At 46.3% G+C, this 21715-nt stretch overlaps 2 protein-coding genes across 2 annotated transcripts; both read right to left on the reverse strand.

Moving 5' to 3' along the window:
- Window positions 1–1701: 1701 nt before the first annotated feature.
- Window positions 1702–13506, reverse strand: LOC114360406 (transcription elongation regulator 1-like). Its single transcript, XM_028315121.1, has 13 exons — window positions 13381–13506; window positions 13102–13209; window positions 12780–12902; window positions 12379–12540; window positions 10697–10819; window positions 8662–8826; window positions 8191–8307; window positions 6419–6585; window positions 5986–6117; window positions 5252–5380; window positions 4546–4677; window positions 3350–3484; window positions 1702–2112 (listed from the first exon to the last, which is right to left on the reverse strand). Exons 1-12 carry the CDS (start codon window positions 13504–13506, stop codon window positions 3355–3357), a joined length of 1614 nt encoding a protein of 537 aa, XP_028170922.1. The 3' UTR covers window positions 1702–2112; window positions 3350–3354.
- Window positions 13507–13689: 183 nt separating this feature from the next.
- Window positions 13690–18194, reverse strand: LOC114360407 (RNA-binding protein 25-like; the record flags this gene model as incomplete). Its single annotated transcript, XM_028315122.1, has 5 exons — window positions 13690–13821; window positions 14366–14530; window positions 15312–15419; window positions 15583–15685; window positions 18059–18194. Coding segments are annotated over 5 exons (644 nt in total), but the record flags the coding sequence as incomplete, so codon positions are not given.
- Between the last annotated feature and the right edge of the window lie 3521 nt (window positions 18195–21715).

Below are 21715 nucleotides of genomic sequence, written 5' to 3' on the forward strand. Positions count from 1 at the left end.
TTTGACGTTGACTGTATACTGCAGCCCCCTTAGACAAAATGCACTTTTTGATCGAATCGAAAATCGAATCCGTCAAATACAAAAAAGGGGCTTTTCGACCACTTTTCGACTGGTTTGCGATTATAATTTGCACTTTGTCTAGACCCACTGACATCTAGTAGAGTTGCTGACTGACATAATTTATGTTTATAAAAGCTATTGAAACACCCACAGATTATATTCTAATTCATTAACATCACAGCCTATATTACTAGTCTAAATACAAAGATATGACCAAACATAGTATATCGTGCTTTGTCTTATGCATAGGAAAGGAAAGAGACGGTGTAATTTTTAAAAATTAATCAAGTTGTGTAAAAGACCATTTTATTATGTAGTAGTGGTTTTTTAATACTAACAATAAGAACTGTGTGCAGTGGNATAATGGCACCCCGGAATGGTCTGGTGCCCCCAGGATTATTAGATAAACGATTCGAAGATGAAAGATGTTACTACGAATGAGCTATTGATGATACCTGTCATGACATAATTATCATGACCGTCCATATCATGCAGATGCGGCGCCAGTGAGTACTAATCTGCGCGACTTTTGTCACCCCCTGATGCTTGGCACTCGGGGCGGACCGAGATGCAGTCTAGGATGGTACATAAATCTGTTACCTGACTGCGCTAGAAGGAGGTTTATGTCATTTTTTTTTTAAAGAAAATGTTCAGTTTTATTGTTCTTTTGACAAGTCACATTTCACTATTTTATTTTCATTAAAATTATTTTATTTATTTATTTACTAGTATCTGGTCAAATCTAAATATAATAAACTTTAGAAAAACGTACAAACAATACAATTTACTGTATGACAGTTTAGTATTATTATAGCTACGACACCTCCCATCCCATTGCTGAATTGCGGTGTGAACAGGCCCTTAGGAGGTGGAGTAGTAATTTATTGTATAAATGCAATATACTATATCCATAAGACTTCTTTGATATTTGATTGATATTGGTGGCCCCACATAGTTCATGAAGAGTATTAGATCGTTTCATCCACGAAGACGCGCCCCACCATTCTTCCGCTAACGTTTGAGTGTTATCGGTACACGCTAAATGCTACATGAGTGCACACGCACACTACAGTAATGCCTTACGGCTTGCTTGGACCACACTCCCCGCACCCCGCGCGACCGGGACCAGACATTGCTGGGGCGCGGCCGAGTGGATGAAACGATCTATATTTATTTATTTATTGATTGAAGTATATCTTCTCTTACCATATTTGGTAATAACTGATTATGCTAAAAACTATAGTAACAATAGATGTAGAAGGACTCATAAAAGACAGAAAAAACTAACTGCAAGTAGGCTTTTAAAAAGCACTTTTACACGTCCCAATATTAACCCTACCACTGCTTCGGGACAATAAATGGGCCAGTGCTGAGAAGAAGCAGCGCAAGAAACTCAGTCACTAACTAATATAATTTTATACAAGTACACAAAAAAATGCAATGTTGCATTGTCATGACGTCACCATATCCTTGACATTCTGTCAAATATCTCGAGGAAAGCTTTAGGCTATATAACATCACCCTACAGCCAATAGGGGCGGAGCTGATAAAGAAAAATGTTACAAAAACGGGAAATATTATTCAAACTATTTTCACGCGTACGAAGTCGCGGGCACAGCTAGTCTATACTATAAATATTATAAATGCGAAAGTAACTCTGTCTGTCTTGCTTTCACGCCTAAGTCACTGAACCGATTTTGAAGAAATTTGGCATAGAGATAGTTTGAGTCCCGAGAAAGGACATAGGATAGTTTTTATCCCGGTTTTTGAAACAGGGACGCGCGCGATAAAGTTTTTCTGTGACAGACAAAATTCCACGCGGGCGAAGCCGCGGGTGGAAAGCTAGTATTTTATAACACAGTCCTTCTATATCTAATTATTACAAACATCCTACATTAGTAAGAATGCTAACTAAAGATTTGCCTATGTAGACAACAGTTGCGTACGCTATGGCGCGACAAAGTCGTGGTGCGATTAGTCGCGGCGGTCAGTCGGCCGCGTGCGGTGGCCCTAGTCTGATTCTTTTTGGTGCTTATTATCCAGGGTGGATATCTGAAACAATATTAAGTTTTGATATTTTATTGGTTCGGTCACAGAATAATAATATATGCAAAGTTTTCTACGCGAAGGTATTTAAAAAAATGTCTACTCAATATCATCAACATCAACAATATGGTGTAATTTATCTTGTATCAGAGTCGAGCACTGTTTCGTATACATACGTCAGTTATCGGTATAGATGACCCACGCTGAACTGTCCCACCAAACTCAATGACAGGGGGGCGCTACCATCGTTCAACTATATGGTTTCCAACATGGCAAAAATCGGAACCAGCGATCCGGTATTGACGGTGGCGCCCCAATGTCAATGTCATGGATAGGACAGTTCAGTATTTTGGAACTATACTGTGCCGATGCGATAGGGCTGACTGCTACAAGAAGCTACTGTATCGCCATCTAGCACACCACACGCGTATTTTTTCTTTCCATAGCGAATATGTGACGTAGCTATAAAGTTAATATACCTAGCGGAATAGAGCAACAAAAAACTGAGCGAGCGAGATGTCACTAGCAGCAACACTGTGATAAAAAGAGATGCGTGATGACGTCGCCGTCACGTCATACATAACCGTTTTATGCAAATATTTGACTGTTCAGTACCTCTAGTAGGAAAAACTTTCGAGTTCGTTTCGTTGCGTATTCAAAGTGTCATCGAAAAATTTTGTATGAAAAATTAAACAGCGCCCCCTAGGGCGGCTATAATATAGGGGGCGCTGTTTACGAACTCGAAAGTTTTTCCTACTAGAGGTACAGAGGCACTCAGAAACGTGGTGAATGGTTCAGTGCATTGGTTCCCAAACTTATTTGAGACGCGCCCCCTTTCGACCATACAAAATATTCCGCGTCCCCCTTTAAAGGTCTTTGTGCCCCCCACTTTGGGAACCAATGCCTTAGTGGGAAGACCATGGGATCCCGGCCTTAGTGGGAAGACCCATGGGAATATGTATACTCACACGCGTCACTGCTTAACGCGGCGGCTGGGCTCGGTAGCAGTTACTCAGCACATCTCCCGGTGCCTGTTCATCATCATCATATTTCAGCCACAGGACGTCCACTGCTGAACATAGGCCTCCCCCAATCATTTGCATGATGACCGGTTGGTTGGACGTCCTACGCTGAGTTTTCCGGTAAGTGGCCTCCACTCCAGAACCTTGCTGCCCCATCGGCCAATAGGAACCACCTATTGATTGGCCGTTATTCCTGTAGGATGTCTACCTACGTGACTCACACGCGTCACTGCTTGGCGCGGCGGCTGGGCTCGGTGGCGGTGGGCGGCGGCGGCGGGCCCTTCTTCTCCAGCTCCTCCAGGTAGCTCGTGATCATGGCGGTCCGCTCGTCCGGAATGTGCTCCAGCGCTGTGTACCTACGGGTAGATAGAATGATTAGCAGGTGAAATTAAAAAAAATGACTGATCTGGAAGGGGTTTCTTATTCAAGAGGGGAATGATCTAGGAGTCTGATTAGGGGGGAGTCTGATCTATAGTCTGGTCTGTGAGCACGTAGAATATTGTCCAATGACCCCAAGCTGCCCATCCTTATCGCTCGCGCGTAATTATGACATAATTACGCGCGAGCAGTGAGTGTGCGAGCGCGACAGCAACATAATTATTATGTTGCTGTCGCGCTCGCACACTCACTGCGGGCGCCCGTCGCACAGTCGCATGCCCGTCGGGTCGTTGGACAATATTCTACGTGCTCACAGACCAGGATTTAGAAAGGGTAGTCTGATATAGGAGGGGGAGTCTGGTCTAGGAGGAGTATCCACTCAGCATCATGCCGTGGTGTGGTGGGAAACCACGACGCTGGTCTTCCGTGGATACTCGAAGAGCAAGAGGCAGGGCCTGAATCAGACCTTTTGTATCAGACCGTCTGATACAGGAGGGGCAATCTGGTCCATGGGGAGAATCTGATCTAGGGGGAGTGTGATTCAGGGGGTAGAATGATGCTAGGGGGGTGTTGATCCGGGAGGTAGTCAGATTCAGGCAGTAATAATAATAATAATAATAATCATTTATTTGCCTTAAATAGGTGGTTACAGAGTAGTTCTTATTTGATTAGATATAATGTTACTTAAGACCTATTTAGTCATAGACTATCTGATCAGTAATCTGATCTTGGAAGGGAGTCTCATATAAGGGAAGTCTGATCAAGTGAACTCTGATCCAGGAGGTATTCTGAATCAGGGGGAGTCTGATATGGGAGAAGTTTGATCCAAGGGGATTCTGATCCAGAACCATTACCCCAAGGGGAGTCTGATCGAGAGGAGAAACCTATTTTCTTTCTGCTCTTAGACACTTAAGTTAGACTCACCTGGCGTCGTGCCTGGTCTGATATATCAGTCTGATATAGGGGTAGTTTGATCCAGGGAGAGGATAGTTTGTACCATGGGGTAGTCCGATCTGGACTTTAGGCACTTAATACTGACCTGGCGTCGTGCCTGAGCGCGTCGTGCACGTGCTGCATAGATCCTGCTTCGCGCACGGCCGCGTGCGACTTGTGGGTAAGTGAACGCGTCTCCAGTAGAAGTTGTCTGAGCGCCGTCTTGGCTTCTATGCTACTGACCTAGTGTCTTGCTCAAGCAAGGTTTTGAGGGACTACCCTATTGCTGATAGGTTTCCTATTACGTTCGTAATGCTGTGATAATGAGCTAGTGTCTTAGGACTGTGCGTTTGACCTAGTGTGATGCGTACTTTGCTTCTTTTTAGCTTAGAGGAGGGAGTGTGTAGTCTGATCCAGAAGGTAAGAGTGATCCAGGTGCGTTAGTCTGGTCCTAGGGGAGTATTATTCAGTGGGGAAGTCTGATCCAGGAAGGGTCTGATCTAGGGAAGTCTTATTAGAAAGGAATCAGGGAGGAACCTGATCCTGGAAGTAGTCGGATCCATTTCGGATCCAGGGGGTAATCTGATCCAGAGGAGTCTAATCCAGAAGGGGAAATCTGATCCAGAGGGGAGTCTAATTCAGAAGGGGAAATCTGATCCAGAGGGGAGTCTAATCCAAAAGGGGAAATCTGATCTGGGAGAAGAAGTCTGATCGGGGGGAGGAGTCTAATCAAGAGTTTTGGCTTGATCCAGGTGGAATCAGTATTTTTTCTGCTTTTAGACCCTTCAGATCGAAAGATAAGGAACACTAACCTGGCGTCGTGCCTGAGCGCGTCGTGCACGTGCTGCATGGAGCCCGCCTCGCGCACGGCGGCGTGCGACTTGTGGGTAAGTGAACGCGTCTCGAGTAGCAGTTGTCTGAGCGCCGTCTTGGCTTCTATGCTACTGACCTAGTGTCTTGCTCAAGCAAGGTTTTGAGGGGCTACCCTATTGCTAATAGACTTCCTATCCTAATCCAGTGTCTTCTTAGCGAATAGTGTGATACGTACTTAGCTTATATCTAGCTCAGGGGAAGGAGTGCTGATTTAAAAGGGCGGCAGTCCCACCCCATTTATGGGGGATTAATCTGATCTAGGAGGGGAGTCTGATTCAGGTAGGGTCTGATCTAGGGAGTCTTCATCATGGGGGAAGGAGTCTCATCAGGGGGAGGAGATTGATCAGAGGAAGGAGTCTGATCAGGGGTGAAGTCTGATCCAGGAAGGGTCTGATCTAGGGAAGTCTTATTAGAAAGGAATCAGGGAGGAACCTGATCCAGGATGTAGTCGGATCCATTTCAGATACAGGGGGTAATCTGATCCAGAGAGGAGTCTAATAAAGAAGGGGAAATCTGATCCAGAGGGGAGTCTAATCCAGAAGGGGAAATCTGATCTGGGAGAAGAAGTCTGATCGGGGGGAGGAGTCTAATCAAGAGTTTTGGCTTGATCCAGGTGGAATCAGTATTTTTTCTGCTTTTAGACCCTTCAGATCGAAAGATAAGGCACACTAACCTGGCGTCGTGCCTGAGCGCGTCGTGCACGTGCTGCATGGAGCCCGCCTCGCGCACGGCGGCGTGCGACTTGTGCGTGAGCGAGCGCGTCTCAAGCAGAAGTTGTCTGAGCGCCGTCTTGGCCACTATGGGACTGATCTAGTGTTACACCTAGTGACCTAGCGGGTAGTCTAATCCGGGCAGTTTGTTCCAGGGGGTCTAATCAGAGAGTAAGTAGGTCAGGTCATTCTGATCCAGGAAGGGCAGTCAAGTCTATAAGGGTAATTTGATCTAGGGGGAGTGTGATTCAGTGGGTAGGTTGATCCTAAGGGGGTGTTGATCCAGGGGGAGAAGTTTGATCAGGTGAAAGGTGTCTGGTCAAAGGCGTTGACTTGATCCTGGGGGAAGGGAAAACAGATATGTTTTTCTACTTTCTGCTCTTAAGGTAGACTGACCTGGCGTCGTGCCTGAGCGCGTCGTGCACGTGCTGCATAGATCCTGCTTCGCGCACGGCGGCGTGCGACTTGTGCGTGAGCGAGCGCGTCTCAAGTAACAGTTGTCTGAGCGCCGTCTTGGCCGCGCTTTGCTTGTCGCGCTGGTAATCGCGGAATTCTCGCTCCATCTGTGAGAGAACGAGTCAAGTCAGGTGGAGTGAAGTAGCTACACAGTAATAAAAATAAACTTCACGCAGTACCAAAACTAAACGGATATCCACTGTTCACACTATGTGCAAAGTTGATCGAATACATGCACGAAAGTATGGGCGCCCCACGGCGAAATGAACTGAACTGCATGTTTATGTTTACTCTATCTGATTCGATCAAACTCGCGCATAGTGTAACTGCGCAAAAAGACACAATAGTTAAATAATAGCATTGTTGAGAAAAGTAGTTTAGAAGTATCTAAATTAATGTTTTCGTATGTATAAATTTTGTAACTACTTATACGATAAAAACAAGCAATATCGCGATGCAAACGAGATACAACGCCATCTCTGAATAATTTTTAGAACTATAACTCACAAAGCGGCGGTAGCACCATCTATGAATAACTTCTCAGTAAAAAACTCAGTGCCTAGATCCTCCAAGGTCTCAGCCATGACTACGATATCGTCCGCGAATCGAAGGTGGGTGATGTACTCGCCGTTGATATTTATGCCAAATCCGTTCCAGTCCAGAAGCTTGAAGACATCTTCCAGGGCGGTGGTAAACAGTTTTGGAGATATGACGTCTCCCTGTCTTACCCCTCGCTGCAACTGGATAGGTTTCGAATCCCGATCCTGGAGGCGGACCGACATTGTGGCGTTTTTGTACAAATCCCTCAACACTTCGATATATCGATAGTCAATTTGGCACCTTTGGAGAGACTGTAGCACTGCCCAGGTCTCGACCGAATCGAAGGCTTTCTCATAATCCACAAACGCCAGGCAAAGTGGTTGATTATACTCCTCGGTCTTCTGTATAATCTGCCTTAGCGTATGTATGTGGTCTATGGTACTAAAGCCTTTTCGGAAACCGGCTTGTTCGGGAGGCTGGAAGTCGTCGAGCCTGCGAGCGAGACGATTCGTAATGACTCTTGAAAACAGCTTGTAGACATGGCTCAGAAGTGAGATGGGTCTATAATTCTTCAATAAGGTTTTGTCACCTTTTTTGAAGAAGAGTACCACCACACTTCTGTGCCATGTCGTAGGCGTTTTNACTCCTCGGTCTTCTGTATAATCTGCCTTAGCGTATGTATGTGGTCTATGGTACTAAAGCCTTTTCGGAAACCGGCTTGTTCGGGAGGCTGGAAGTCGTCGAGCCTGCGAGCGAGACGATTCGTAATGACTCTTGAAAACAGCTTGTAGACATGGCTCAGAAGTGAGATGGGTCTATAATCATCATCAAAACTCATTTATTTCTGTAAGTAGGCTTTAAAAAAGCACTTTTCTAGAACTACATCTTCATCAACGCACCTTACGTCATAGCTAAAGAAACAAATGACACGCAGCGCCATCTCTGGACAACTCCTAGAACTACGTCCCACCTGTGAAGCGGCCGAGTAGACAGGCGCAGCGGGATTCTCCTGGAGCTGCGTCTTGACGTCGCACCAGTGTACATGACACATTGAGCTCTTATTTGAAAGACACCTAGCGCCATCTCTGGACAATTTCTTGGACTATATCGTCATAAGACCCCTAACGCCATCTCTGGGTGACTTACAAAGCTACATAGTCATCACAACTCACCTGTGAAGCAGCAGAATATACCGGCGCAGCGGGATTCTCCTGCAGTTGCGTCTTGACGTCCCGCCAGTGCGCCGTGCACGACACGTAGAGTTCGTTGAGCAGCGCGCGTAACTTACACTTATGGGTACATAGACTACGGACTATAGGTCTAGATTCTAGACTCTAGAGCTTAACTCAGTCAGTGCCTGAGCTATGGAGGAGGGATGGTGGCATTGACATATCACATGACAGAGCATATCAATCTGAAGGAGACCTGAAATCTCTAGCTCAAAACGCCCTATTTAAAAGACTTGTATCTAGCGTCATCTCTGGATAATTTCTAGGCCTACATCGTCATACGACAATAACGCCATCTCTGGGTAATTTCTAGGACTACGTCGTCATAAGACCTCTAGCTCCACCTCTGGATAACTCCTAGCACTACGTCCTACATATAAAGACTTCTAGCGCCATCTCTGGATAACTTCTCACCTGTGAAGCGGCAGAATAGACCGGTGCAGCAGGGTTTTCCTGCAACTGCGTCTTGACGTCCCGCCAGTGCGCCGTGCACGACACGTTTAGTTCGTTGAGTAGCGCGCGTAGCTTGTCGCGACGCTTGCTCGCCAGCGCTGCTGTGTGCTGGCTGAAGAGGCGCTCCTGGGACACATTTATTACAACGTTAGGTTGAAATCGTGGCGAAAGGCGAGAATCTTGAGTCACCCTGGCTAAAAAACAAAAATTTTTAAAAATATAATCTGTCAACAGCACTGGTGATTAACTGTTCGTACTACGAATGACTGCCGTGACTACACCGATCAAATGGCGCGAAATATTTTGTTGCGGCGTTCAGCCTCCTTGCTCTAATCTGTGCGCGGCGCGGCGTTTTATTTTTAATTAGTTTAGAACTTCTTTTGTTCTCTCTCTTTTTTGTCATCGTACTGAACTGTCATGGTTTCAATATACAGTCGTGGTCAACTAATTAGGGACGTTATATGACTAAAACACAAGACCGTCTATCCAGTCCGAAAAAAAAATCTTCACGAGGCTTTGTAGCTTGTGCCTATTAATAACAAGTAATTTGGCTAGTATTCTAAATATTTAAAGGCCAGAAAAGAAACTAGCTAGTTGCGATCAATATTTTTAAAATAAATAAATCATTGCCACCTACACATTTATTGACCTAGGGTTGGACAACTAATTAGGGACACGTAACACTTTCACTGTAAATGTAAATAAATTGGAAATTATTTAAGTGTTTATTACATAAACAGTTTTCATTAATAAATATAGAATACAAAACAAAATCATCAAACGTATTTTTATAACCAATATGGTTGGTTTTGTTGGTTATAACCATTTGACATCGGCGCGGCATGGATGTAATCAAATCATTACAGGTTTCTAAAGAAATATTATTCCAAACACCATTAAATGCCACGAAAAGCTGATTTTTAGTGCCAGTACGTTGAGCTGCAACTTTTTCCTTCGTTTCATACCATAAGCTCTATAGGGCTTAAGTCTGAGTTGTTTTCGGGCCAATCTAGTACCGTCACTGACTGTTGCGCTAGGAACGATTAAACAGAGTACGCGGTATGTTTTGGGTCGTTATCGTGTTGAAATGTTCATGAGACTNCCTAATTAGGTGGCCAGACCGTCCGTACCATAATTACCGATTCATGTGATTTGATTAAGATTTTTTATTAAGATAGTAAATTTTTTTGTTGTTATTGTATTCTGTTAAATAGAGTACTTGATAGTCAATATGTTTACAAAGTAACAGCCAGTAATATTGAATGAAGCTCACAATAATAGGATATGAACACTTAGTATTGCTTAGTATTCTATCTGTCCCTAATTAGTTGACCACGACTGTATTTGTAGAACCGTAAAAGAAAGTGTTTTAATTAAATGGCACCATGTTCTACGAAACATATTTGTTAAGCGCAACTTTAGGGCCCTGTAACTTCTTTATTTGTACATATTTTCATGATTCTTTCACAATTATTATTAATTTTACTTATATTTTCAAGTATATTTAAAAGAAAAACGTTGGAAACTTCTCCATTGTGCTACCTTAAGTCTGCACTTCTTAAAGATATCGAATCAGAAATGAGGAGATCCGTAAACGAACTCAAGTTGCTGACATAGCCCGACGAATTAACAAGTTAAAGTGGCAATGAGCAGAGCACATAGCACGCAGAACTGACGGCCGATGGGGCAGCAAGGTTCTGGAGTGGAGGCCACGTACAAGGTGGACCAACGATCTCATAAAGATAGCAGGAAGGCGCTGGATGCAGGCCGTCACCAACCGGCCATTGTGGAAATCATTGAGCTCCCTCAACTATCTAGCCTATGAGTTATAGCTAAAGTTGATAGTAGTAATTCATGAGCTATGATGATACTAATCGCATGGCATATTCCCCCTGAAAAAGCACTCTAGCTAGATACGCCAGTGCAAAACAGTGCGACATGACTTTAAATTCTCTCAAGCATGCTTGAGTTCTCAGCAAATCTTTGACCGACTCACCTTGTCCTCCTTGGTCAGCAGTTCAGCGAGGCTGTACCGGTGGTCTTTACGCAGCTGTTTCTTCGCCTCCCGCCACGACAGGTCCGGGTTGCGGACCAGGTCTGCTAGCAGAGCATTGAAATGCTGCGGGAGAGAAGAGAATCATGTAGTGGATTTGGATGATGCATTATACTGATAGCATAAAGAAGAGTACATAGTTGATGCAAGTTTCTATAAGAAAATATAGTCCTTTATTCGACGACTAGCGACCGCCCGCGACTTCATACGCGTGAAAACCCGTTTTCGCAACATTTTTCATTGTTGCTCTGCTCCTATTGATCGTAGCCTATAGCCTTCCTCGATAAATGGGCTATCTAACACTGAAATAATTTTTCAAATCGGACCAGTAGTTCCGGAGATTAGCGCGTTCAAGTAAACAAACAAACAAACTCTTCAGCTTTATAATATGAGTATACATAGATTGTTTCAAGTCAAAACATAAGCCCTCCAAAAACTGTATCATCATCATCATTTTAGCTAAAGTAGTCCACTGCTGAACAAAGGCCTCCAAGGATATCTACAACTACCGGTCGCGCTGCCTGTATCCAGGTGCTTACTTGTGTGCCTATGAGTCAAGAATCATCAGTTACCAACAAGCGATTGTTATCAATGATGACAATAACTAAGTCTGACTGAGATGGAAGTCTGTTTTGTCACATCAACACTTGCTGACTACCTCTTCCTCTGTTACCTTTCTCTAGGTAAGTTTCTCTTTTCTCCTATTCCAATGTCGTCCCTTTCTTTTCCACACTCGCTGATCGCTTGCTACCTTGGTCTCACCTAAACTCGCTGGTCTCTCTAACCCGCTATCGCTTGTCGCCTACTGTTTCTCTCCCAGGGCCACCCAAACTAGCTACCCGCCTTCTGTCCTCTCTCTCACCTTCAGCAGCTGGCCGCATGCTGTCTCTCTCTCACCTAAACTCCTTACCTGCTTCTGTCTTACCTGCACTTGCTGGCCTTCTGTCTCCCTCTCTCTTCTTGAAAGGGACCTCCTATCTCTCTCTCTCTCTCCTAGCTGGACGCTGGCGCTCCTTGTCCCTGTCCCGTAGACTGGTCGCAAGCTCTCGCTGCACCTCTCTTTCCCTCTCCTCGATGGAGGCCTGTGCTCGCGCCTCCTTCTCTCTCGCGGCCTTCTTTCGTTCCTTCTGCCCTCGGGTCCCTTCTGATTGAGATGGACGCCTTTTTCTCTCACCTGGACTCTCTGGCCTTCTGCTGTCTCTGTTTCATCTGCACTCGCTGGCCGCTTGCTGTCTCCCTCTCTTTCCTAAAATGAAGCCTCCCATCTCTCTCTCTCTCTCCCCGCTATCTCACCTGCACAGCCTCGTCCCGCTTGTGATACTGGCGCTCCTTGTCCCTGTCCCGCAGACTGGTCGCAAGCGCTCGCTGAACCTCTCTTTCCCTCTCCTTGATGGAGGCCTGCTTTCTCTCTCTCTCCTCTATAGACCTGCCATCTGTCTCACCTGCATTCGCTAGTCGCCTGCCATCGCTGTCTAACCTGCACGCTAGTGCAAAGGGGTAGCTATACCCGCGCTTCTGTCACTCTCCCACTTACACTAGCTGGCTGCAGGCTGTCTCTCTCCCTCTCACGTTCCTTAAATGAAGCCTCCTATATCTCTCTCTCTCCTAATTAGACGCTATCTCACCTGCACAGCCTCGTCCCGCTTGTGATACTGCCGCTCCTTGTCCCTGTCCCGCAGACTGGTCGCAAGCGCTCGCTGCACCTCTCGCTCCCTCTCCTTGATGGAGGCCTGAGCTCGCGCCTCCTTTTCTCTCGCGGCCGCGTCCTCTTCTTTCGTTCTCTCTGCCTCCAGGTCACTTCTGATTGAAATGGACGCCTTTCTCTCTCACCTGGACTGTCTTGCCGTCTGCGTCTCTGTCTCACCTGCACTCGCTGGCCTCTCTCTTGTCCGCACTCGCTGGCCTCTCTCTTGTCCGCACTCGCTGGCCTCTCTCTTGCCCACACTCGCTGGCGGCTTGCTGTCTCCCTCTCTCTCCTTGATGGAGACCTGATCTCTCTCTCTCTCCTAATTTAACGCTGTCTTACCTGCACAGCCTCGTCCCGCTTGTGATACTGCCGCTCCTTGTCCCTGTCCCGCAGACTGGTCGCAAGCGCTCGCTGCACCTCTCTCTCCCTCTCCTTGATGGAGGCCTGCTGTCTATCTCTCCTCTATAGACCTGCCATCTGTCTTACCTGCATTCGCTAGTCGCCTGCTATCGCTGTCTAACCTGCTCGCTAGTGCACGGGGGTAGCTGTACCCGCGCTTCTGTCTCTCTCCCACTTACACTAGCTAGCCGCAAGCTGTCTCTGTCTCTCCTTGATGTAGACCTGATCTCTCTCACTCTCTCCTAATTGGACGCTATCTCACCTGCACAGCCTCGTCCCGCTTGTGGTACTGGCGCTCCTTGTCCCTGTCCCGTAAGCTCGTGGCGAGGGCTCGCTGCACCTCTCGCTCCCTCTCCTTGATGGAGGCCTGCTGTTTGTCTCACCTGCATTCGCTAGTCGCCTGCTATCGCCTTCTAGCTATACCCGCGCTTCTGTCTCTCTCCCAATTATACTAGCTGGCCGCAGGCTGTCTCTCTCTCTTCTTGAAGGGGACCTCCTATCTCTCTCTCACTCTCTCCTGGCTGGAGGCTTAATATCTCACCTGCACAGCCTCGTCCCGCTTGTGGTACTGCCGCTCCTTGTCCCTGTCCCGCAGACTGGTCGCAAGCGCTCGCTGCACCTCTCTCTCCCTCTCCTTGATGGAGGTCTGCTGTCTCTCTCTCTCCATAGACCTGCCACCTATCTCACCTGCATTCGCTAGTCGCCTGCTATCGCTGTCTAACCTGCACGCTAGTGCACGGGGGTAGCTATACCCGCGCTTCTCTCTCTCCCAGTTACACTAGCTGGCCGCAGGCTGTCTCTCTCCCTCTCACGTTCCTTAAATGAAGCCTCCTATCTCTCTCTCTCCCCGCTATCTCACCTGCACAGCCTCGTCCCGCTTGTGGTACTGGCGCTCCTTGTCCCTGTCTCGTATGCTCGTAGCGAGCGCTCGCTGCACCTCTCTCTCCCTCTCCTTGATGGAGGCCTGCTGTCTTTCTCTCCTCTATAGACCTGCCATCTGACTCATCTGCTCTAGCTACCCGCGCTTCTGTCTTTTTCCCAATTATACTAGCTGGCCGCAGGCTGTCTCTCACACGTTCCTTAAATGAAGCCTCCTATCTCTCTCTCTCTCTCCTAATTAGACGCTATCTCACCTGCACAGCCTCGTCCCGCTTGTGAAGACAATTAGCGCCATCTCTGGACAATTCCTACAACTACATCGTCATCAACTCACCTGTGAAGCGGCCGAGTAGACCGGCGCAGCAGGGTTTTCCTGCAACTGCGTCTTGACGTCCCGCCAGTGCGCCGTGCACGACACGTTTAGACTCCTAACGCCACCTCTGTATAACTCCTAGCATTACGGTCTACCTATAAAGACTTCTAGCTCCATCTCTGGATTACTCCTCACCTGTGAAGCGGCCGAGTAGACCGGCGCAGCAGGGTTTTCCTGTAGCTGCGTCTTGACATGACACATTGAGCTCCTATTTGAAAGACACCTAGCGCCATCTCTGGACAATTTCTAGAACTACATAGTCTTCACAACTCACTTGTGAAGCGGCCGAGTAGACCGGCGCAGCAGGGTTTTCCTGCAACTGCGTCTTGACGTCCCGCCAGTGCGCCGTGCACGACACGTTTAGTTCGTTGAGTAGCGCGCGTAGCTTGTCGCGACGCTTGCTCGCCAGCGCTGCTGTGTGCTGGCTGAAGAGGCGCTCCTGGGACACATTTATTATAACGTTAGATTGAAACCGTGGCGAAAGCCGAGAATCTTGAGTCACCCTGGCTAAAAAACAAAAATTTTTAAAAATTGGATCTGTCAACAGCACTGGTGATTAACTGTTCGTATTATGAATGACTGCCGTGACTACACCGATCAAATGGCGCGAAATATTTTGTTGCGGCGTTCAGCCTCCTTGCTCTAATCTGTGCGCGGCGCGGCGTTTTATTTTTAATTAGTTTAGAACTTCTTTTGTTCTCTCTCTTTTTTGTCATCGTACTGAACTGTCATGGTTTCAATATATTTGTAGAACCGTAAAAGAAAGTGTTTTAATTAAATGGCACCATGTTCTACGAAACATATTTGTTAAGCGCAACTTTAGGGCCCTGTAACTTCTTTATTTGTACATATTTTCATGATTCTTTCACAATTATTATTAATTTTACTTATATTTTCAAGTATATTTAAAAGAAAAACGTTGGAAACTTCTCCATTGTGCTACCTTAAGTCTGCACTTCTTAAAGATATCGAATCAGAAATGAGGAGATCCGTAACCGAACTCGAGTCGCTGACATAGTCCGACGANTCTCTCCCTCTCCTTGATGGAGGCCTGCTGTCTTTCTCTCCTCTATAGACCTGCCATCTGACTCATCTGCTCTAGCTACCCGCGCTTCTGTCTTTCTCCCAATTATACTAGCTGGCCGCAGGCTGTCTCTCACACGTTCCTTAAATGAAGCCTCCTATCTCTCTCTCTCTCTCCTAATTAGACGCTATCTCACCTGCACAGCCTCGTCCCGCTTGTGATACTGGCGCTCCTTGTCCCTGTCCCGTAAGCTCGTGGCGAGGGCTCGCTGCACCTCTCGCTCCCTCTCCTTGATGGAGGCCTGCTGTCTGTCTCACCTGCATTCGCTAGTCGCCTGCTATCGCCTTCTAGCTATACCCGCGCTTCTGTCTCTCTCCCAATTATACTAGCTGGCCGCAGGCTGTCTCTCTTTCTTCTTGAAGGGGACCTCCAATCTCTCTCTCCTAGCTGGAGGCTTAATATCTTACCTGCACAGCCTCGTCCCGCTTGTGGTACTGCCGCTCCTTGTCCCTGTCCCGCAGACTGGTCGCAAGCGCTCGTTGAACCTCTCTCTCCCTCTCCTTGATGGAGGCCTGCTGTCTCTCTCTCTCCTCTAGACCTGCCATCTGTCTCACCTGCATTCGCTAGTCACCTGCCATCGCTGTCTAACCAGCTCGCTAGTGCACGAGGGTAGCTATACCCGCGCTTCTCTCTCTCCCACTTACACTAGCTGGCCGCAGGCTGTCTCTCTCTCTCCTAATTAGACGCTATCTCACCTGCACAGCCTCGTCCCGCTTTTAATACTGGCGCTCCTTGTCCCTGTCAGCACTTGCCAAATGTTGGTCTCGAAGCGCTGGTAGGGTAAAAAGATTATGAGACATGTAGAGGCTCCTTAAGAGCAAAATGACGATTTGTAAGAACTATTTATTAGTCTAAACAAATAAAGAAATTTTGACTTTGACTTTGTCTCGTAAGCTCGTGGCGAGGGCTCGCTGCACCTCTCTCTCATACTCCTTGATGTCTCTCCCTCCTCTATAGACCTGCCATCCTGCACGCTAGTGCACAAGGGTTGCTATACCCGCGCTTGTCTCACTCCCACTTACACTAGCTGGCCGCATGCTGTCTCTCTCTTTCCTTGATGGAGGCCTGAGATCGCGCCTCCTTCTCTCTCGCGGCCGCGTCCTCTTCTTTCGTTCCGTCTCCAGGTCACTTCTGATTGAAATGGACGCCTTTCTCTCTCACCTGGACTCTCTTCCCGTTTGCGTCTCTGTCTCACCTGCATTCGCTGGCCTCCCTTGTCCGAACTCGCTGGCCGCTTGCTGTCTCCCTCACGTTCCTTAAATGAAGCCTCCTATCTCTCTCTCTCTCTCCTCGCTATCTCACCTGCACAGCCTCGTCCCGCTTGTGATACTGGCGCTCCTTGTCCCTGTCCCTCAAACTCGTAGCGAGCGCTCGCTGCACCTCTCTCTCCCTCTCCTTGATGGAGGCCTGCTGTCTCTCTCTCTTCTCTATAGACCTGCCATCTGTCTCACCTGCTATCGCTGTCTAACCTGCACGCTAGTGCACGGGGGTAGCTATACCCGCCTTCTGTCTCTCTCCCACTTACACTAGCTGGCCGCAGGCTGTCTCTCTCTCTTCTTGATGGAGGCCTGTGCTCGCGCCTCCTCCTCTCTCGCGGCCGCGTCCTCTTCTTTCGTTCCTTCTGTCTCCAGGTCACTTCTGATTGAGATGGACGCCTTTCTCTCTCACCTGGACTGTCTTGCCGTCTGCGTCTCTGTCTCATCTGCACTCGCTGGCCGCTTGCTGTCTTCCTCTCTTTCCTAAAATGAAGCCTCCCATCTCTCTCTCTCTCCCCGCTATCTCACCTGCACAGCCTCGTCCCGCTTGTGATACTGCCACTCCTTGTCCCTGTCCCGCAGACTGGTCGCAAGCGCTCGCTGCACCTCTCTCTCCCTCTCCTTGATGGAGCCCTGACGCGTTTCCTCTCTCGCTAGAGGCCTACCACCTGAATCACCTAGCTAGTCGCGCTTCTGTCTCTCTCCCACTTACACTAGCTGGCCGCAGGCTGTCTCTCTCTCCTTGATGGAGACTTGATCCTAATTAGACGCTATCTCACCTGCACAGCCTCGTCCCGCTTGTGATACTGCCGCTCCTTGTCCCTGTCCCGCGGACTCGCACCTCTCTCTCTCCTTGATGGAGGCCTGCCGTCTGGCTCACCTGCACTCGCTAGCCGCCTACTGTCTCCCTCTCTCTTGAAGGGAGTCTCATAAGTCTCTCTCCTAGATCTTACCTGCACAGCCTCGTCCCGCTTGTGGTACTGCCGCTCCTTGTCCCTGTCCCGCAGGCTGGTGGCGAGGGCTCGCTGCACCTCTCTTTCCCTCTCCTTGATGGAGGCCTGTGCTCGCGCCTCCTTCTCTCTCGCGGCCGCGTCCTCTTCTTTCATTCCCTTTGCCTTCAGGTCACTTCTGATTGAAATGGACGCCTTTCTCTCTCACCTGGACTCTCTTGCCGTCTGCGTCTCTGTCTCACCTGCACTCGCTGGCCGCTTGCTGTCTCCCTCTCTTTCCTAAAATGAAGCCTCCTATCTCTCTCTCTCTCCTCGCTATCTCACCTGCACAGCCTCGTCCCGCTTGTGGTACTGCCGCTCCTTGTCCCTGTCCCGCAGGCTGGTCGCAAGCGCTCGCTGCACCTCTCTTTCCCTCTCCTTGATGGAGGCCTGCTGTCTCTCTCTCCTCTATAGACCTGCCATCTGTCTCACCTGCATTCTGTCTCGCTCCCACTAACACTACCTGGCCGTAGGCTATCTTTCTCTCCTTGATGGAGACCAGATCTCTCTCTCTCCTAATTGGACGCTATCTCACCTGCACAGCCTCGTCCCGCTTGTGATACTGCCGCTCCTTGTCCCTGTCCCGCAGACTGGTCGCAAGCGCTCGCTGCACCTCTCTCTCCCTCTCCTTGATGGAGGCCTGAGCTCGCGCCTCCTTCTCTCTCGCGGCCGCGTCCTCTTCTTTCGTTCCCTCTACCTCTGGATCGGGCTCCTCTGTCGTCTCGGCTGGGGCTTCCTTCTGTTGTTGGGGAGGTTTAATTTTGTAGGCGACGGCTTATCAGGCTAATATTTTTGAAGCAAAATATTCGCGAGGCGTAAGCTGAGTTTTGCACTTGTGTGTGATCACCAAAAGCAGTTGGATAAAAATGTTTAAAAAAGTTCAAAAATGTTATGTGTGTTCCCTTCGAGAGGCCACTGTGGAAAACCAAAGTTTCGTATACATAAAGATTTAGCAAATCTAAAAAAACTTGTAGCCGGAATGATAAATTTGTAGATGTTGTAAGTTGGACGCTACAACTCGCCGAATGTGGTCCCTAGATGAACTATGTCAAATACCAAATTACTGAATCTGACCAAATAAGATGATTTTGATATTGCATTGCTAAAAAACTGGCAAAGGTGTGCCAGTTTTTTTCATTCATTTCAGTTTCCTTTCGTCAGGAAATGCATGAAATTCGTCAGGAAATTCCTGGCACACCTACCTAAACTATCCATGTGCATTCACACAAATGCAAAGCTCAGCTTAGGCCTCGCGAACTGTATTTATTAAGACTTCGCATTTCGTAAGAAGCAGGATGCCACGGTGTTGAGCTTGATTTGCTATCGTCTTTAAAAAAGAATTCTAATCTGTGCTGTTTTTCAAGACTGCTACAGATATGTATCAAGATGTTTGTACAAGTTTTCAAAGCATCACAAATACGATATCAATATTTTTGATGAGTTTTTTTTTTGCAAAAATAGAGAAAATTATGGACAGCAAAATGAAGTACATTTATTTTTGTCAACTAAATTAATTTAGGATTTGTTTCTCAATTAAAATAAACGTAACGGAGCTATTGACTTTTTGTGCATCTTCACAAACATCTTGACAAGTATCTGTGAGCGGCATTAAGCAATGTAAAACTAGATTCAGATTCGAGCTCACAAATACAACCCGATCGAGCAAACTGCGCACTCCCACTTACACACCTTCCCGTCCGTACCAGAGCGTCAATGTGACGTCACGGGAACCAAGTGCGCAGTTATAGATCGCTTCATCCAACAAGACGCGCCCCACCATTCTTCCGCTAATAGACTAAGAGCTAGTGAACGCCAGACCTACGTCATTTTATAAAAGCTGAAAGTTTGTCAGCGTATGCTCCCAATATAGGATATAATGTTGGTGAATTATGAAGTTTGGGTCGTGGTGGCTTTGGGAGCTACCCTAAAAAAACTGTCTTTCAAGGAGTTGGAACTGTCAAAACTGTCTGGCTGTTGGGGAAAATACTTCTAATAATTGCCCCAATATCTATATATATAAAAGAAAGTCGTGTTAGTTACTTCGCTTATAACTCAAGAACGGCTGAACCGATTTAGCTGAAAATTGTCAGGGAGGTAGTTTAGAGCCAGGAGAAGGACATAGGATACTTTTTATCCCGTTATTTATTGCCATTAAGGCGGAACAAAGTTCGCCGGGTCAGCTAGTTATACATAAAAATCTGATTTTTTATTATAACGTAAATCTAACTTTTACGGTGGCTTTTTCTGTATATTCAAAAGACTGTAATTCTACTAACGTTATACCATTAAATCTGATTTTTATGTATAATATTTGGACAATAATTAGAAGTATTTTCCCCAACAGCCAGACAGTTTTGACAGTTCCAACTCCTTGAAAGACAGTTTTTTTAGGGTAGCTCCCAAAGCCACCACGACCCAAACTTCATAATTCACCAACATTATATCCTATATTGGGAGCATACGCTGACAAACTTTCAGCTTTTATAAAATGACGTAGGTCTGGCGTTCACTAGCTCTTAGTCTATNCGGTGGCTTTTTCTGTATATTCAAAAGACTGTAATTCTACTAACGTTATACCATTAAATCTGATTTTTATGTATAATATTTGGACAATAATTAGAAGTATTTTCCCCAACAGCCAGACAGTTTTGACAGTTCCAACTCCTTGAAAGACAGTTTTTTTAGGGTAGCTCCCAAAGCCACCACGACCCAAACTTCATAATTCACCAACATTATATCCTATATTGGGAGCATACGCTGACAAACTTTCAGCTTTTATAAAATGACGTAGGTCTGGCGTTCACTAGCTCTTAGTCTATAATGTTTGAGTGTTATCGGTACACGCTAAATCATCCATGAGTGCACACGCACACTACAATCATGACGCTCTGATTGCTCGCATCAAACTCCCCGCACCCCGCGCGACCGAGACCAAAAATTGGTGGGGCGCGTCTTCGTGGATGAAATGATCTACAACTTGACCGGGTAGTATGCAATTTCAAAACTCTGGGAGTACACAAATAAAACACAAATTATACAATATATGTTTATTCACATCCATAGAATCCTAGCTACACAATAATACATTAAAACTATTTACACATACAAAACATACCTAATAGTATATAGCCTAATGTATGTACTTAAGAAAGACAAGGCGAGTCAGGGTACGAAGTAGTATTTCATTCTTTCCATCAAAATAAAGACTAATTTTGACATTTTTTTACATTTTTAATCCCTAAGTTTCTAACGATTTTTTCTATAGACAAAGGTTTTCACAGACAATGTAAATCGAATAGATCTATAGTCTGGTCTGCGAGCACGTAGAATTTTGTCCAATGACCCCATGCTACCCATCCTTATCGCTCGCGCCTAATTATGTTGCTGTCGCGCTCGCACACTCACTGCGGGCGCCTGTCGCACAGTCGCGGCAGCAATATAATTACGCGCGAGCGATAAGGATGGGTAGCTTGGGGTCATTGGACAAAATTCTACGTGCTCGGCGACCGGGCTTTAGTGCATAACTGAGTCAGTGCCTGAGCCCTGAGGTATGAGAGCGGCACGGGAGGGGTGAGTGACATAACTGACAAATGACGTCACAGAGCATACAAATCTGAAGCACATTAGACGTTTGACGTCACTATAACACCCTCCCGTACCTCTAGCACTGACTCACTGCTGGATCTACAAGGTGTTAGGTAAATGGGTATATGAGCCGACACTAGCCCATGTTAACATATGCATATAAATGGTATGGTGAAGTCAGAAATTTGATATTTACATTTTAAATTTTCATACAAAATAAATTTTATAAAATGCGATTTGTATGAAAATTAAAATAATTAAAATGAAGATATCAATTTTCTGACTTCACCATACCATTTATATGTCCATGTTAACATGGACTAGTGTCGGCTCATATACCCATTTACCTAACACCCTGTATAGTAACGTTTATGCCAACTTAAAATGCAAATATAAATATTCCAATGTAAAATTACATTTAAATAGTTTATTAAAATTGTATTTTTTTAATTCTACAATGATGAAAACATGATTTGGTTTTTAATTTTTAAACAACAAAATTGATTTTTCAAAGACATCCAAAAATGCTTTACAGACTTTAAAATTTTAAACAGATAATAAAAATACATTTCATCGAGTCTGTTTTAAAAAATAAAAACTGATCATTACTACACTACTCTTTTTATGTACAGTCAGCGTCAAATAGTTCGTGACACCCAGAGTGGCCAAAAAGTTGACAACACAACCTTATTCCAATGAGGGCTATCGTT

Source organism: Ostrinia furnacalis, unplaced genomic scaffold (genome assembly GCF_004193835.3).
Source record: "Ostrinia furnacalis isolate ACB-3 unplaced genomic scaffold, ASM419383v2 OfSCF4982, whole genome shotgun sequence".
NCBI classification, from domain to species: domain Eukaryota; kingdom Metazoa; phylum Arthropoda; class Insecta; order Lepidoptera; family Crambidae; genus Ostrinia; species Ostrinia furnacalis.